The 17,795-nt window shown below is 39.8% G+C and overlaps 1 protein-coding gene across 1 annotated transcript; it reads right to left on the bottom strand.

Moving 5' to 3' along the window:
• Positions 1 to 1,054: 1,054 nt before the first annotated feature.
• Positions 1,055 to 12,335, bottom strand: LOC122319482. The gene is made up of 2 exons (XM_043206810.1): positions 11,587 to 12,335; positions 1,055 to 1,148 (listed from the first exon to the last, which is right to left on the bottom strand). Exons 1-2 carry the CDS (start codon positions 12,333 to 12,335, stop codon positions 1,055 to 1,057), a joined length of 843 nt encoding a protein of 280 aa, XP_043062745.1.
• Between the last annotated feature and the right edge of the window lie 5,460 nt (positions 12,336 to 17,795).

Genomic DNA, 17,795 nt, shown 5'->3' on the forward strand with positions numbered 1-17,795 from the left:
CTAGAATCATTGCCAAACGCACAAGTCGAAGGGCTGAGACTTGTAGCAAGAAGCGCTGACCTACGCATATCAGATGTTCCCTTGCTTCCCATCAGCTGGCATCGTTGCTCCAGAAACGATTCCATTGATTCCCACGTAGTAAATGCATTTTTAAAGACTGGATTTCTAAATGCTTCTCCTATTTCGCTGGATTCCCCGGATCCAGCTTCTAGACAAGAACTTGGGTCATAAGGCGTCCTCAGATTTGTTTCGTTGAACCCGTTCTATTTAGCGGACAAATATAAGCGTTGAATTTATCCGACAGCTCGCGAAGCATTGAAACTGAACCCCTCTGTACTGCCCCTAGCCCCAAAATCACAGTGACAATCGCCTGAAAACTAAACGCCGATTAGCAAATCTGTTTTGTAATAATTCCAAAGCTATCGCATTGTTGCCCTCTGAAATTTCCAATGAGCGAATGGTTTTCAAGGCCGTGTCCCTCAGACAGGATCGCAGATGCTGTAGGTTCTCAATGGTTGTGTGGCGAGATGACTATCTTGTATCATCTTAAACCTAGAATAAAAGTCCGGCCAGTTGGCATAGCTTCCAGCGAACTTTGAAAGCTTAAGAAGAGGCAGCGATGGTGCCCTATTTCGAAGTGAACGCTGCTGATGGCCACAATCGCACGGAGAAATGCCGTCAGCAAAGGTTGAGTGGGCGTGGATTTGGGAGGCGCAAGTTACAGACCCACCGGTACCATACACAAGACATTGAACCGGGAAGCTTTGTCATACCATCGAACAAAGTTGCAACCTAACCATCAGTGACCGGTCAGCCGCCGACATCCGCCCAAAAATCTGACACCACATTATTTTCTCGTAGACAGGACATGCATTTACATACATACATACAAACACTTTCTACTGTATTAAGTACTTTATATCTATGAACCACAACATTATAATACATATATACGTATTCATGGTAACATATTTAAGTCAAAGAATACAGACGGCAGTCAGTTCATTTTCAACACCGAACACATCGTATAGTGTCTTTCTTCTCTTTGAAAACCTCACAGCGACGATGTCAAAGGCGAATCCAGGTCACCCACGATCGTATCAATACCTACCGTTGTCTCCCCGGAGGTAACTGGCGGAACCGGAAAACTGGAATGGATAACACAGTACTAAATCTATTATAATTGTTACTGTAAGTAGTTGTAAAAAAGGAGTAGGAAGTAAGAAGTATGTTCAAACAAAATAAAAAGTGCAAAACGTCTAAAAAGCTTAACAAAAGTTCTACTACAATACATAAACCGCATTAACAACATACGAAATGGTCATACAAAAAAATCCACACCAAATTAATCTTATATAAGCTGTTTTCGTGAAACATGTACATATGTTTTGTACTTGTGTGAAAGAAATCGTTGATCATCACTGTAGCAAACTAGTGTAAGTTCATATCTCCGTATCGCAAACATAACATACCAAAAAAGAATTTAGAAGTTGACTTTTTACGGCAATTCTAGATCTGTGCAAGCAAACGTAATCAGACATAGTTTGGTCATCTCGCTGTCGCATTATTTCTGTGAGTGCAAAAAACCTAAAAGGACTCCATAGATATGATTCAAATATAGCACCGCTTGGATCATAGACGGGTCTTGAAAGATCCATCGCTGAACACGATAACCGAACTACCTCTGAAAGCAGTTATTCCAAATGAGAAAACATTGTTACACCGACCATAAAAATTTCGTCTGGTGTAAGAATTTGAAGATCAATAAATTGATCTTTTACAGGGAGACAAAACATGGAATGAAGAGTAGATCCTCCGATTCCGAAAGCTGCTTTGCCTGTAGGAGCACACCATAAAATTTTATCAGAAATTAATTCGCATCCTACTCTACCATTGGTAAGTTGGACTGGGACTGAAATAAGATTAATATAAGTCCGCGTTTGCCGACACCTGCTCCTCCACCTACGAACTCATAAAAGGTTCCATTTGTCCTTGCATTATGCCAGACATGGGTAAGAAGTGTTCTTCGCTCCAAATTTAAAGATCTAAATAAATTTGCTAAGTTTAAAGGTTATATAAGGTTATTATATTTATTAACCGGATATTTCTATAAACTCCTCATTAAGTTCACCCTCCTCTTCCTCATATTCCTCTCTAGGATCTGTCTTCATGGCCCTTCTAAACGCGTCTTCAAAACTTTCTATGGCATTTTATCATTTGTGGCATATTCAAAGTTTACTTTAAAAGCCTCATTATTCTTGTACAAATCTTCACAATTTCTTAGAAGAAACTCCACTTTTTCGTTTCTTCACGGAGAATACAAAATTGCTAAAAATCTAAAATAATTTATCCTATCTGTATTAATATTAAATTGCATTTCCCGTATAAAACCGCTTCCATATCGAAACGGAAAATAAACATCCCCTAAATTTAATTCCCTTCTTCAGCTTCATCGTCATTATTTGCCCTCTGGCGAATACTTATGTCTTTAATTTTCTGCAAAATCGGCTAAGCGCCTTCATGGAAATCTGGTCTTTGTTCGTATCTATGTCATATATATATGCCGGTTCCCGTGCGTCAAAGTAACGGGAGATCTGCTGAGAATATTCCCGCTGTGCGCTACAGTGTCCTCAAAAACCCGCGGCAGACGACAACTTGACGAATTTTGCGTCAGGACTTGGGCCTGCACCCGTACAAAGAGCTTAAAGTTAATGGCCAAAGGCAGTGCCGTGTGTATGCTGACTGGGCATTACAGCAGTTGGAAGTTGACGCCGATTTTGGCAAAAAAATGATCTTCATCATCCGCATTTTAAGATGAATGGCTATGTCAGCAAGCGAAATTGCCGTATTTGGGACGAGACCAATCCACACTTTTTTTTCTCTTCATTTTATTTACAATCTGTCTTAATCTGACAATAAGTAAATTATATAATTAAAATTAAATTAACAGAGGTAGTAGTTATTCATTAAGCCCTACTACATATTCTATATTTTACATGTTTTAATAGTTTTTATCTACCTATGAGGGAGATCGAGCACGTGAATTCGCTTAAGTCTTCTTACATTGGTATTATTATTAATCAAACTTATGGCTAAATTGTTTTCATGATTTCTTAGTCTATCTATATATTTTTTACTATATTTTTTAATTTCATCTTTAACATAAGGGATTCCTAAGTCTTTATGGATATTTGCATTTGAGATATAAAATGGAGCATTAACAATTTGTCTCAGTGTTTTTGATTGATATCGTTGTAGGATCTCAATATTTGAGTTGCTGGCAGTACCCCAGAGCTGTATGCCATAAGACCACACTGGCTTTAGTATAGCTTTATATAGACGGACTTTGTTTTCCAGAGTGGTTGACGATTTTCGGCCAAGCAACCAGGTCATTTTCAAAGTTTTTAGGCTCAGTTGCTGACGCTTTGCCTTAATGTGATCTTTCCACGTTAGTCTGCGATCAAGATGTAAGCCAAGGTACTTTATGCAGTTAGTTTGTGGGATTGCTGATCCATTAAATAAAACTTCTGGACAGTTACCTCTTCTTAATCTGAAAGTTATTTGCGCAGATTTTAGGGCGTTGACTTTTATTTTCCAGAGCAGGAACCAACTTTCAATAAGGCAGAGCTCTGATTGCAGGAGTTGTGAGGCTTCCTCTTTAGATGTACTAGTAGCTAATATAGCTGTATCATTAGCGTATGTTGCCACAGTGCAGGTATTAGTAACTGGCATATCGGCCGTGTACAGGGTGTATAAAACAGGCCCTAAGACGCTGCCTTGTGGGACTCCAGCCTTTATAGTGAACAACGACGAGGATTCATTTTTTTGTTGCACGTTTGACAACAAACTAATGGGACGGTACGATGTCACTTCATTTTCTGCCTCGTTTGGTTTAAGGATCATCATTATCTCTGCGCATTTCCATTGGCTTGGAAAGTGGTCAACTCTTAAGATCGCATTAAATATAAGCGTAAGAAATCGTATACACTTTGGTGGTAGATTCTGCAAGGTTGAACCATCAATTTTGTCCGAACCTGAAGCTTTTTTATTATTCAACCATTTAATTTCTGATGTAACTTCAATACTGATTTTACGAATGGGCAAGCTCATTTGGCATGGTGACTCGAGAAAGTTATCTACTTCTCTCTCTGTTTGCGGGTTATCAATATCATTTGGTTGAAATACAGAGTGTAGGTGTTGTGCAAATGCTTTGGCTTGTTCCTCATCAGATCTACACCAATCGCCATTACTATTTCGGACTACTGTGTTTCTTTTTAAAGGTCGCTTAAGATATTTGGTTGCTCTCCATAAATTATGTTCGTGGTTACAAGAATGTGGATCTAGGTTTCTAAGATATTCAGCGAGGGATTCATTTCTTAAAGCTGACAGTAGTTTTTTGAGATCAGATGCAGCCTTGTTATAGGATCTTTTGTCACCAGGGTAACGGGTTTCTTGCCATCTTTTACGCAAATTTCTCTTGTTTTGTATTTGTCTTCGGATTTCAGCTGAGAGATAGAGTTGATTTGGTTGTGAGTTTCTGACTGGATGCTTCGTAGATGTACGGCTTGCTTTATGGATCTTATTTGTTAGAAGTTCAACAGCTTTATCTATCTCCTCTCCTGATTTTAGCGAGATATTCAAGCTGATACTTGTTTCCAGGTAGCTTTTAAACGCATTGATGTCAGTATTTGCAGAAATTACTTTGTAAGGTTTTGTCAATATATAAGCTACTGTACTGTACGTCACTATTATTGGAGAATGGTCTGAGCTTAGATCAAAGCTTTCCATTATGCGCATGTGTGATTGTGGAATACCAAGGAATGCTACGAAGTCTATAAGGTCTGGTATCTTTCTACTGTCAGTAGGCCAGTATGTTGGCTTACCGGTTGAGAGAGTTGTTATGTTGTTATTTTGTATGCATTTATACAATTCTCTTCCCTTCGGATTTATCAATCTGGAGCCCCACCAAGGGTGCTTGGCATTAAAGTCGCCTCCTACTATAAACTGAGTTCCAAGTTCATGGAAAAAGTTCTTAAAGTCTTCTTCTTTGAGAGAAAATCTTGGGGGGAAGTATATCGCTGTTACAGATACGTCCGCATGCAAACATTTGATCTTGACCGTGGCAGCTTGCATAGCGTTTTCTCTAATGCTGTCCATAATTTGAAATTTTAGGCCCTGTTTAATTAAAATAGCTGCGCCGCCATGAGCTCTGCCCGACGGGTGATCAGCTCTGATTATATCATATCCAACAACTCTGATATATGATTTGCTGGTGAAGTGAGTCTCAGAGATTAACATAATGTCAATTTCATTCATTTTCATAAAGATGGATATTTCATTTACATGGTTGGAAAGCCCATTAACATTCCATATACCGATATTTAGATTTACTTGCATAGTTTGTTTACAAGTAACATAATCATGTTAAGTAAATTATTAGTAAGTTCAGACTGTTTTTCTAGAAGTTGCTCTATTCTCTCTAGTGAAGTGTTTGTTTTGCTATTCCCTGAAGCAATTTTGGCGTAGGTTTGATAATCGTTACTTTGTTGGGTATATGTTGGTTTGTTAGGCAGAACAAAAGATTGAGAGTTTCCTAAGACATTTTTACTCTGGTCTTTATTGCTATTCAAAAATTTTCGATTAGTTATTGATATTTTTGACAAAAGTTCCTGATAAATTCTACACCCTTTGTAGCTGGCGGCGTGTTCCTCGTTGCAATTGGCCCACTTTGCTGGTTGATCAATATTTTTCGGGCAGAGGTTGCTTGGGTGTCGAGAAGAACATTTTACACATCGGTACGTTTTGGCACAGTACGATTTTGTGTGTCCGAATTCCTGGCAGCGATAGCATTGAACAATTTCATTGGTTTTGCGGGGTGGCTCTATGTTGACAATAGCGTTACCAATGTGTTTTACTTTATATATATCTCCGTTTTTGTTGTTTGGCTCGAGATCTACATAGAACATGTTCAGTGGCGTTTTGGTTACACGGCTTTTAATATTACTTATGTTCCTAACAACATAACCTTTTGACTCTACATCGCTTTTAATTTCATTTATATTTGTAGAAAAATGCAAATTCTTAACAACGACTCTAAATGCTCTTTCTTCCTTAAGCTGATATGTGTGATACTTCACACAATCATAACTAAGTGTTTTAACTAATTTTCTGTAATCTTCGATAGTCTTAACCATTATTCTTACATGTCCATCACGTAGTGCTGTCTTCATTTACCGATTCGAGATCTGCTTTTTTGTTATCTTCGTTTACTCTTTGACTGGGCAATCCGTCGCTTAAGAGAGCGAATTTATTGGCGCTGGTGCTTGGTGAGTCGTCCAAAGAAGCTTTTTTCCTGCGTAGATCGGGGGAGACTAGGCATGGTCTCTTGTTTGGCTTTGATTTTACTCTCTGCCAGTTCAAGACAGTAAGGTCTTCGTCGCTGTCACTCATGTCGACAACAGTTAGTTGGTGCTCATCAGCAACCACACAATAATTTTTGTATTTTTGTTGTTGTTGTATTTTATGATTGTAACACAAGAACTAAACGAACTCAAAGCTAAAGCGCAGCTTCCGCATAAACTAGGCACGTCTATACTCAAAGAGTCTTCGATCGCAACTCAATCCACACTAAGTTTACCAAGTGGCAATGCCTCCGCAGAAAGTGACTGTTTGGTGAAGATTTTGGGGCGGAGGCGCGATTGGTCCATATTTTTTCGAAAACGATAACCGTCAATGGTGAACGATACCGGTAGATGATAACCAAAGTCTTTTAGCCTGAAATCGAGAATATGGATCTGGACAACATATGGTTTTACCGGGACGGCACTAAGTGCCACACAGCACACGCAACGATGGATGTTCTGCACGAGCAATTTCTTAATTGTCACCAAGCCGCAAACATATTGATACCTTCAAAGTCAACTTACTATGCCAACAAGCCGCAAACATATTGATACTTTTAAAGTCAACATGCGCCACGCAATCGATCAAATATAGCCCGATTTGTGCGCCAGAGTCATGGACAATTGGATCTTTCGTATGCGCGCCACCAATTTGAATTTCTGCAAATGCCTCTTCAGAAAAATCTGTTGTTTTTTCAAACTAGACCTGAAAGCATTTATGAACTCCTCGTAACTGAGCTTCAAATAGTTGTCAGAATGAAAATTTTCAAATATGCTTAAATGGCTTATAATATCATCTGCATGATTGAAAAGTAGGAAATCTCGATTTTTATACCCGTTACTCGTAGAGTAAAAGGGTATGCTAGATTCGTTGAAAGGTATGTAACAAGCAGAAGGAAGCGTTTCCGACCATATAAGGTATATATATTCTTGATCAGGATCAATAGCCGAGTCCATCTGGCCATGTCCGTCTGTCCGTCCGTCTGCCCGTCCGTCCGTCTTGGTGCGCCTTTTCCCTAAACTGCAAATTTTAGGTTTCTTCTTCCTTAATATTAACGCTATCCAGATTGCATTTGATCAGTACTAGCACCTCTATCCACCTAGTTACAGCGGCCGATAGAGTAATGAAAATAGTTAACAGCTTTTTTCTTTCCAGTGAGCAGGAGACGTGCGAATATCTCTAAGGAAAATCTCCATTCATCACTCCGCTTACGTAAGCAAGTTGACATTATTTCGAATTTGTATCAATGCTAAATTCGTAGAATTGAAGAATAACTTATCAGTTCGACAACCTTGTCTATCTACATTCCTAAATTCAGATCTAACTATGTTTGTGTAACTTTCTGAAGATGTTCTTTTAATGCCAGCATATATGCATATATAGGGAATGCCAGTTCTTCAAAATAGGCTTCGTGGATTACGTCGAGAGGCTTTTGGCCCTCACCTGGAGATATTGTAATTCTCAGCACAATTCTCGCTGATTCGCCGTCTTATAAAACGGCTCCGAGTATCGGCTGATAATATGATAAGAATAAGTAAAATAAAAGATTAAAAAATAATATAATTTTTCTTTTAATTGTCAGTCAAAAAAATCCATCGATATCAATAAATAAATAGTATTAGATCTTTAAAAAGACATACGCTTGTGGCTCTATTAAAATTATATTCATTTATGTATAAAAATATAATTTTTTTAGAAAGTATAATTTTAATATTTATATTAATGGAACAGTTTATGTAATAGACTATGATTAAATGTGAAAAAAAAACAATAAGAACAACAATAATAAGATTTAAATAATTATTATTTTAATAAAGTATAATAATATAGTAGAATATTAATAGTATTATAGGAGCAAGCCTTTAAAAAGGCGTATACTTTTAGTACTATTATGTTTATATACGCTGGATACGTATATGCAATTGTTGAGCTAATAACCCTCTTTATTAGCCTTTTTTTGCAAAATGAAATATGATTTTTATGGTAGCGAATTCAAGCGATTTATTTTATTTTATTTTGTGTTATTTATTTATTATTTTTATTTTTCTTGTGTTATATTTGATGTGCATGCTTGGGGTACGATTGAAAGCAGAGCGACTTGATTGCAAAGCTGCGGGACCCGATATAATGGAAGCGTGGCTTTCAACAGAATTCTAAAGGGGCAGCAGACGAAGCTCATTCTCAATTGCTTTAATTGCACTGCCTCAGTTGATGACCAGTCTTGAGGCAATTTATTCAAAGCTGTGGTCAGATTTATTAAGCTCTGGCAACAATATATTGAGTGGCTAGAATCATTGCCAAACGCAAAAATCGAAGGGCTGAGACTTGTAGCAAGAAACGCTGACCTACGCATTCCATTGTTTCCCACGTAGTAAATGCATTTTAAAAGACTGGATCTCTAAATGCTCCTCCTATTTCGCTGGATTCCCCGGATTTAGCGTCTAGACAAAAACTTGGGCCATAATGCGTCCTCAGATTTGTTTCGTTGAACCCGTTCTATTTAGCGGACAAATATTAGCGTTGAATTTATCCGACAGCTCGCGAAGCATTGAAACTGAAAACCTCTGTACTGCCCCTAGCCCCAAAATCACAGTGACAATCGCCTGAAAACTAAACGCCGATTAGCAAATCTGTTTTGTAACAATTCCAAAGCTATCGCATTGTTGCCCTCTGAAATTTCCAATGAGCGAATGGTTTTCAAGGCCGTGTCCCTCAGACAGGATCGCAGATGCTGTAGGTTCTCAATGGTTGTGTGGCGAGATGACTATCTTTTATCATCTTAAACCTAGAATAAAAGTCCGGCCAGTTGGCATAGCTTCCAGCGAACTTTTGAAGCTTAAGAAGAGGCAGCGATGGTGCCCTATTTCAAAGTGAACGCTGCTGATGGCCACAATCGCACGGAGAAATGCCGTCAGCAAAGGTTGAGTGGGCGTGGATTTGGGAGGCGCGAGTTACGGACCCATCGGTACCATACACAACCCCTCCCCACCATGCTCACACACAGAGAAGACATTAAACCGGGAAGCTTTGTCATACCATCAAACAAAGTTGCAACATAAACATCAGCGTAAATTTCCTTAAAAATTGGGTCGGCCGTATGGCGTACTGCAAGGACGTCCGAGGCAGCCATTTGAACGAACTTGTATTCCATAAGTAACCCGAAGGATTGTACTTTAATATGAAAAAATAAATTTGATGATCGGATGATGTTTTAGTGCATTAAAAAAAAAACGTGGCGGACCCTGTATATGCAAACCAAGCAACATACACACATTCCAAATACAAACAAGAGAGAACGCTATAGTCGAGTTCCCCGACTATCTGATAGCCGTTACTCAGCCAGTGGATGTGCGAACAAGAAATTTCAACACTGACAGTTTTTGGCGGTATGTGGGCGTTAGAATGGGCGTGGCAAAAAGTTTTTTGGCATATTGATAGAAATTTAAAAGACTAATACAAAAATGAAAAAATATCAAAACATTTTTCAAAAGTTTGGGCATGGCAGCTTTGGGCTGGATTCGGTATGCTTAATCTCTACTTTCTAGCTTTTGTAGTTCCTGAGATCTCGACGTTCATACGGACGGACAGACGAACATGGCCAGATCGACTCGGCTATTGATCCTGATCAAGATATATGGTCGGAAACGCTTCCTTCTGCCTGTTACATACTTTTTAACGAATCTAGTATACCCTTTTACTCTACGAGTAACGGGTATATAAATATAATATAAACAGTGAAGTTATTGATTTCTAAGGCCGTGTACAAAACGACAAAATTACATATAACTTGCACACCTTATTGCAAACAAATTATAATAAAAAATTTGACCATGAATAAAAAAATTTCCAATAAGGAATAAAATAGTTTGAAGAGCAGTCGAAGCTTATAACTTAGCCAACACAAAACTTATATGGGACTATATCAAGAGTATCTTGCTACGTTTATATTCTAGCAAGAAAAGCGAAGCTAGCCTCTTAAGCCTCTCAATCCTTTCCGAATAACCTAATCCTAGGACAATTGTTCTTCGGCTTATCGAAGATTAAAAGTCAACTTATATCCACTATTTCCAATAATGAACACTCGGCCACAATATTGAAGCCAAGGAGACACTATATGGTGAAGTTTGTCTAATTGCCTTCTATTCAGGAATTTGAGAATCACTTAAAACTATCATCAGATTGAAAGACCCCAAGACTTTTGAAGCAGCCTACGAGCTATGCCAGATAAAAAGGGTTCGATAGCATAACATAAACCCATACCCCCCAACGCAAAACAACACCGAACAAACCGTAACAACCGTAACTCATTATACACCCAAATCACTATTCAATCCCCAATTCTCAATATCGTCAGCCCAACACTGGCAACAAAACTAATAACCATTTTAGAGAAAACAAAACACCTAATTATGGGCTACACAATATGAAAGAGGAAAAACTTACCCAACACTCCTTTATCAACCTAAGTTTTCAGGCACCAGCCTCAGGAACCCAACAGGATACATAAATCCTACCACACATGCAACATCTTTCCCATACATAATTCTAAACCTCCAAGAAAAATTCCCTCTGTCATTTCTTATCGATACAGTATCCACTTACTCTTTTATCGACCCAGAATCTGCCAACCAACTAGATTGTACAATTCTGCCAATTTCCACTTCAATTACAACAGCATTATAGAGTTTCAAAATCGAGAAAAGAGCAATACTCCCAATGCCACCCGAGTTCAAAGCCGAAGGCCAATTTACTCTACTGAAATTAAAATTGCACTCTTATTTCAATGGTCTCATAAGAATGGAACTATTATCACACCTAGAAACAAAAATAAATTAAAACAGCCCTGGCTACCCTTCAACGGGTTATGGACAGTGAAGATTTTAATTAGTTTATTAAAAAGATTGAACTTTGGTGGCAAGAAGAATTAGGTTTAATTTCAGAACTACGACAACGAAAAAATGCATGTGCTCGTGTTGAATTCAATTTTTCGACTTCATCTCTATTTAACATATGTGTTCTTAGGCCTAGCTTAACAGAGGTTGGCGAAGACGGGGCGAATTCGCAAAGAGCGAGAGAGAACTTTATTATGCTCCCGCCTTCGTCCTAAACTAACTTACACTAGACTTCAAATTTTTTCTACTTCACATGCCAACAATAAACAACAAACAATAAACAATGACCGACAATATGAGTTCCGCCAACACCGGCCACGCCTCCACGTCTTCAACAAATCGGCAGCGGCGCCAGCTTGTGTATCGCCCTCCGGAAGATGGCTCCATCACGACGACCCTGACCTTGCCGTCCTCTCCTGCGTGCGTCGCGACGATCCTTCCCAGGAGCCACTGTTGAGGCAGCAGGTTGTCCTCTGCCACGACGACGAGTTTGCCCTCCTCGACGTTGGCCTTCTCCTCGTGCCACTTGCCCCGAACCTGAAGGCCCAGGACATATTCCCGGGACCATCGCCGCCAGAACGTTTGCCTGACTGACGAGACAAGCCGCCATCGCCGCAAGCAACTGAGACCCGCCTGGTCCGGGGTCCGGAGTGCTGGTGCTGCGATGAGCGGCCCGCCTGTCAGCAGATGCCCGGGACTTAGCGCCGCTCCGACGCTTGGGTCCTGGCTGAGCGCTCCGAGGGGCCGCGAGTTTATCGTGGCCTCGATCCCGACGAGGACTGTTGCCAGCTCTTCGGCGTTAAGAAGTGCGCTGCCCACCGCTCCTAGGAGTAGGTGCTTTGCAGTTTTCACACCTGCCTCCCATAGTCCGCCCATGTGCGGAGCCCGAGAGGGTGTGAACGCAAATTCGCATCCGCTTTTTGATGCGAACTCGCGAATTGCGTCCGCCTGCTCCTCGATCCGATCGCGAAGAGCCAGGAAGTGGCGACTCGCTCCGACGAAGTTCGTCGCGTTGTCGCAATGCACCGTCGCAATGCACATCCTCGTAGGATGCTCACACGTGCTCGAGGGCCGACATGAAAATTGGAATGGTGCAAATGCCGGACGTAGCTCTGCACAAACTGCGAGCGTTTCGTCAACAGGGAAACTTGGCATCATATGATATAGGAGCGTTAGCTAGTCGCCCCCCAACTCGCAACAACGAAAAGTTGCAACAAGTGCCTGTATCCTCATGGATGAATGGGTTCAATCGCTGAAGACTTGGGCCGACCTTGGAGCCTTTACGAACCGTTTCAATTTCTACTTGATACTCGTGCTTTTGTACTATTTCGATAATCTTATGAAACGCTTCATTATAATTAGTCGGTGACAGAGTTTCTTCGAAATATACTCTTGTCTTTGCATTTTCTTATAAAGCGGAACATATAAGCGAACACTCTAAGCAGTTTGAGGTGTGACGAAAACCCCTCGATGACATCCAGCAAATCGGAAGTTTGCACAGCAGCGGTCAGCCCGACCACAGTCTTCCTTTCTTCTTCGTCTTTCAGAAATGGTGGGCCAGTGAACCTGATCGACTGCCCTATCTCGTCGACGTCACAACCTCTCGAAACGATTCTCCTGACCATTCTTGAATCTCCGCTACCCTGTTCGAAACGAATGTCGACAACGAAGATGGATGAGATCGAATCCAGTGAAGAGTAACTTCAGAGTCCGACCAGTATACAATTCGTTCGATAGGGACTTTTAATAAGGGTTGGATTCTATGGCAGAGATCTGCGAGAAGGTGAGCGGCACATAACTCAAGCCTTAGGAGCGTTTTGGTCTTGAGCGGCGCTACTTTTGACTTTGAAAACAACAACGACTATAGACGCATAAGAAGGCATGTAGCTGTACCGGTGACAATGGGTCGGTATGCACGAACCGAGGAATCGATATCTCATATCATCTAGCATATCCCAAGCTGTTTTCAAATGCATCGGAATTGACTCATCCCAATCTAACTTATTAAGCCAGAGTACCTGCAAAAGGATCTTTCCTTTAATCCAAATGGGACTTAACAAGCGGAGGGGGTCAAACAGCTTCGATGTCACCGATAGTATGTTCCGTTTTGTCGCTCGGAGACCCATGACAGAAGTGTCAATTTTGAACTTGAAGGCATTTTCGCTAGGCAGCCACGATATTCCTAACGCCTTAGTTGACTCTGAATCCGAGATAGGTATCGACTTAACTGTGCTCTTAGATGCAGTGACCTCAGGTGAGTTTGAAAACCACTTTGTGAATCCAAAACCTGCTGTTTGAAGAACCTGAGACACTTCAGACTTAATTGCAGCACCAGTTAACATGTCATCGACGTAAAAATCGGATCCAATCACGTCGGCAGCTCTAGGGGATGAACATTTAGCAGATTCACTCAACCTCTTTAAACACCGAATAGCCAGAAATGGGGCTGGTCCAGTACCATTTGTGACGGTGTTGAGCTTGTATAATCTCAAGGATTCAGAGGGATCTCTCCTCCACACTATGAGTTGAAACTTCCTATCCGCTTCATTAACCATTACTTGGCGATACATCTTTTTTACATCGGCAGTCAGGGCATACCTGTGCAGCCGGAAGCGGAGTAGAGTGGAGTACAACTCTTCTTGAATTCGGCCCCACCATCAGGATGTCGTTTAAGGCCACCTGAGACGATGTTTTGCAGGACGCATCGAACACGACGCGCAACTTTGTTGACGTACTCTGGGGCCTTAACACGCATTGATGGGGAATGAAATAATGTGGAGTGGAAGGGATTGAACATATGACCTAGGGCGAGATATTTTTCCATGAATTCCAAGTACATGCTCTTCAAGTTAGAATCTCGCTCAAGCGATAAAAATCGCCGTTTTGCAACCTCGAAGAAGTTGCCTAATCCATTTGGATCAGATTTAAACGGCAGACTAACTTCAAACCGACCTGATGGCAATACCTGAGTAGTCTTCCTATAATGGTCTTCACATAACTTGTGCTCAGGCGACAGAATTTTCTTTGGATTTAGCATTTCCTCCAGTGACCAAAATTTCTGTAGTGTGCTGTCAATCGATACTAAAGGTTCTTCACTACAACTGAAACTATTCACAACTTGTTTCGGGACTGCAGACTTGTATCTGCCCGAAACAACCCAACCAAGTAGGGTCCTATCAACAAATCAATTTTTTGTGACTTGTAGAAATATGAGTCTGCTAATGGTAGGTTCTTCGGGATCTTCCAATCACTGACGTTCACCGGAGATCGACTTTAAGATCCAGAAATCAAACGAGAACTCACTACCATTTATTCGCGACTTCACCACTGTGTGTACCTTTTCATTGACTTGAGAATTGGACTTGCCAATACCAAGTAAGTTGATACACGACTCCTCTCTACGAATCTGTAAGCGGTTCACCAGTTCTTCTGTAATAAAATTCGTTTGAGACCCAGAGTCCAGCAGAGCTCGGGCCAAAACGTATTCTCCGTTTTTCGTACGGACGCTTACGATTGACGTAGCCAAAATCACCCTGTCCAAGGACGTGGCATGCATAACATGTGACGTGGAAGGCTGATCTTGGATAAAAGTAGGAGATATGGTCTCTGGCGGGGGTGGCAACGCTAAACTGTTCTCAGGCACTGTATATCTATGAAGCAGAATATGGTGTGAGCGGTCACAAGCTCGACACTTTTTGCCTTTGCATTTCGAAACAGTATGGGCTTTTCGCAGACAATTGATACATAAGGAGGCAGACTTTACAAACTCGAACCTTTGCATTACAGAGAGACGCCCAAATGGGCTACAATTCTGTAGCAAATGATCTGCTGCATTGCAATAGCTACAAGTTTGCTGAGGCTTGCTATTGGAGAAGGAACACGAGAATGAGCTACGATTATGTGGCTTGCTCGACACAATTTTATCTTGCTTCGGCTTGTCGATTCTTCAGCTAATAAATGCTGATATCGGCGATTTAACATTTTTTTAAAATCGGCCCAAAGCGGCAAAGGTCCTCCCATTTTGGTTTGGTCACTGGGTCGACCCTATTCAATACCAAATATATCAACATTGCATTCGAAATTTTTGTATCATTTCCTATCGATAACAGAGAACCATAAATCGAAGAAACAGTATCGATAAGGTTTCTCAAGGAGGAAGCGGACTGACTTTTAAGCAGACTAAACAATGCTGATATATTATTCATAAAGATGAGGCATTCGTTATCGTAAACCTTTTTTAAACTGGCTAGTGCCTTTTCGTAATTGCTCTCGGTGACTTGGTAAGCTTTAACTGTACCTAAAGCTTCACCAGAGAGACATGAAATTAAATGGTTAAATTTTTCGATAACTGGAATGCTGGAAATTTTTGAACTCCGAATAATCTCCACTGAATGTTGGCAATGCCAAATTCGGAAGTCGCGCACGAGTTGGAGCTACAGCAGCTGATCCCGGAGCTTTGCTGACGCTTGCTACCTTCAAGGCAGATAACAGGGACATTATTTTTGCCTTGGTCACTATACAAAGCTCTTTCAACTTGTCGCCAAATTCATTGCTACAATCTATGTCTTCTATCTGTTCTTGTAATAGATTTGCCTTACTAATTGAAGCATTTTAGTTTTCTAGTCGAAATTTCAATTCTTCCTCTAATATCGGAATCGATCCCGTTTCTAATCGCTCATTTAATCGACGAATTGTTCTGACCCGACTTGGGAGCTTGCTTTTCAGCTTTTGGTTTCTAGGCTCATTTTAAATTAAATATTTAAATTATTGAACTTAAATTAATTAAATTTTATTTCCGAATTAAATAAATAAATGGCCGAAAGAAATTATCTCAAATCAGACCGACAATATAATTTAATAACCTTCGAATCAATAATTAGAAATTTATTAAACAAAAAAAATAGGTGTTTTTTTAATTTAATAAATTATTCATTTATTGTTCGAAATGTATATTAAATATTTTTCTGATGACAACAACGAAAACCAATTATTTAAATTGAAATTCAAGTCACGCAGTATCAATTAATAGTTTTTTTTTTTTTTTTTTTTTTTCTCTTCATTTTATTTACAAAATGTCTTAATCTGACAATAAGTAAATTATATAATTAAAATTAAATTAACAGAGGTAGTAGTTATTCATTAAGCCCTACTACATATTCTATATTTTACATGTTTTAATAGTTTTTATCTACCTATGAGGGAGATCGAGCACGTGAATTCGCTTAAGTCTTCTTACATTGGTATTATTATTAATCAAATTTATGGCTAAATTGTTTTCATGATTTCTTAGTCTATCTATATATTTTTTACTATATTTTTTAATTTCATCTTTAACATAAGGGATTCCTAAGTCTTTATGGATATTTGCATTTGAGATATAAAATGGAGCATTAACAATTTGTCTCAGTGTTTTTGATTGATATCGTTGTAGGATCTCAATATTTGAGTTGCTGGCAGTACCCCAGAGCTGTATACCATAAGACCACACTGGCTTTAGTATAGCTTTATATAGACGGACTTTGTTTTCCAGAGTGGTTGACGATTTTCGGCCAAGCAACCAGGTCATTTTCAAAGTTTTTTGGCTCAGTTGCTGACGCTTTGCCTTAATGTGATCTTTCCACGTTAGTCTGCGATCAAGATGTAAGCCAAGGTACTTTATGCAGTTAGTTTGTGGGATTGCTGATCCATTAAATAAAACTTCTGGACAGTTACCTCTTCTTAATGTGAAAGATATTTGCGCAGATTTTAGGGCGTTGACTTTTATTTTCCAGAGCAGGAACCAACTTTCAATAAGGCAGAGCTCTGATTGCAGGAGTTGTGAGGCTTCCTCTTTAGATGTACTAGTAGCTTATATAGCTTTATCATCAGCGTATGTTGCCACAGTGCAGGTATTAGTAACTGGCATATCGGCCGTGTACAGGGTGTATAAATCAGGCCCTAAGACGCTGCCTTGTGGGACTCCAGCCTTTATAGTGAACAACGACGAGGATTCATTTTTTTGTGCACGTAAAAGTGTCTTTTTGTTAGGTATGACTTTAATAATGAGAAATATGGTGCAGGTAGCCACTTTTTAATTTTATATAGTAATCCATTGTGCCAGACTCGATCAAACGCTTGTTGAACATCAAGAAATGTTGCACTACAGTACTTTTTGTTCTCAAAAGCTAATAAGATTTCATTTATAATCCTGTGGCATTGTTCCGTGGCCTCTTCTAAATCCAAACTGGTGTTCGGGAACAATAGCGAATTTGTCCAATATTGGCAACATTCTCCTTAAAAGTATTTTTTTCAAATACTTTAGAGAATATTGACAACAAACTAATGGGACGGTACGATGTCACTTCATTTTCTGCCTTGTTTGGTTTAAGGATCATCATTATCTCTGCGCATTTCCATTGGCTTGGAAAGTGGTCAACTCTTAAGATCGCATTAAATATAAGCGTAAGAAATCGTATACACTTTGGTGGTAGATTCTGCAAGGTTGAACCATCAATTTTGTCC

This window comes from Drosophila yakuba, chromosome 2L (assembly GCF_016746365.2).
Source record: "Drosophila yakuba strain Tai18E2 chromosome 2L, Prin_Dyak_Tai18E2_2.1, whole genome shotgun sequence".
Taxonomy (NCBI): domain Eukaryota; kingdom Metazoa; phylum Arthropoda; class Insecta; order Diptera; family Drosophilidae; genus Drosophila; species Drosophila yakuba.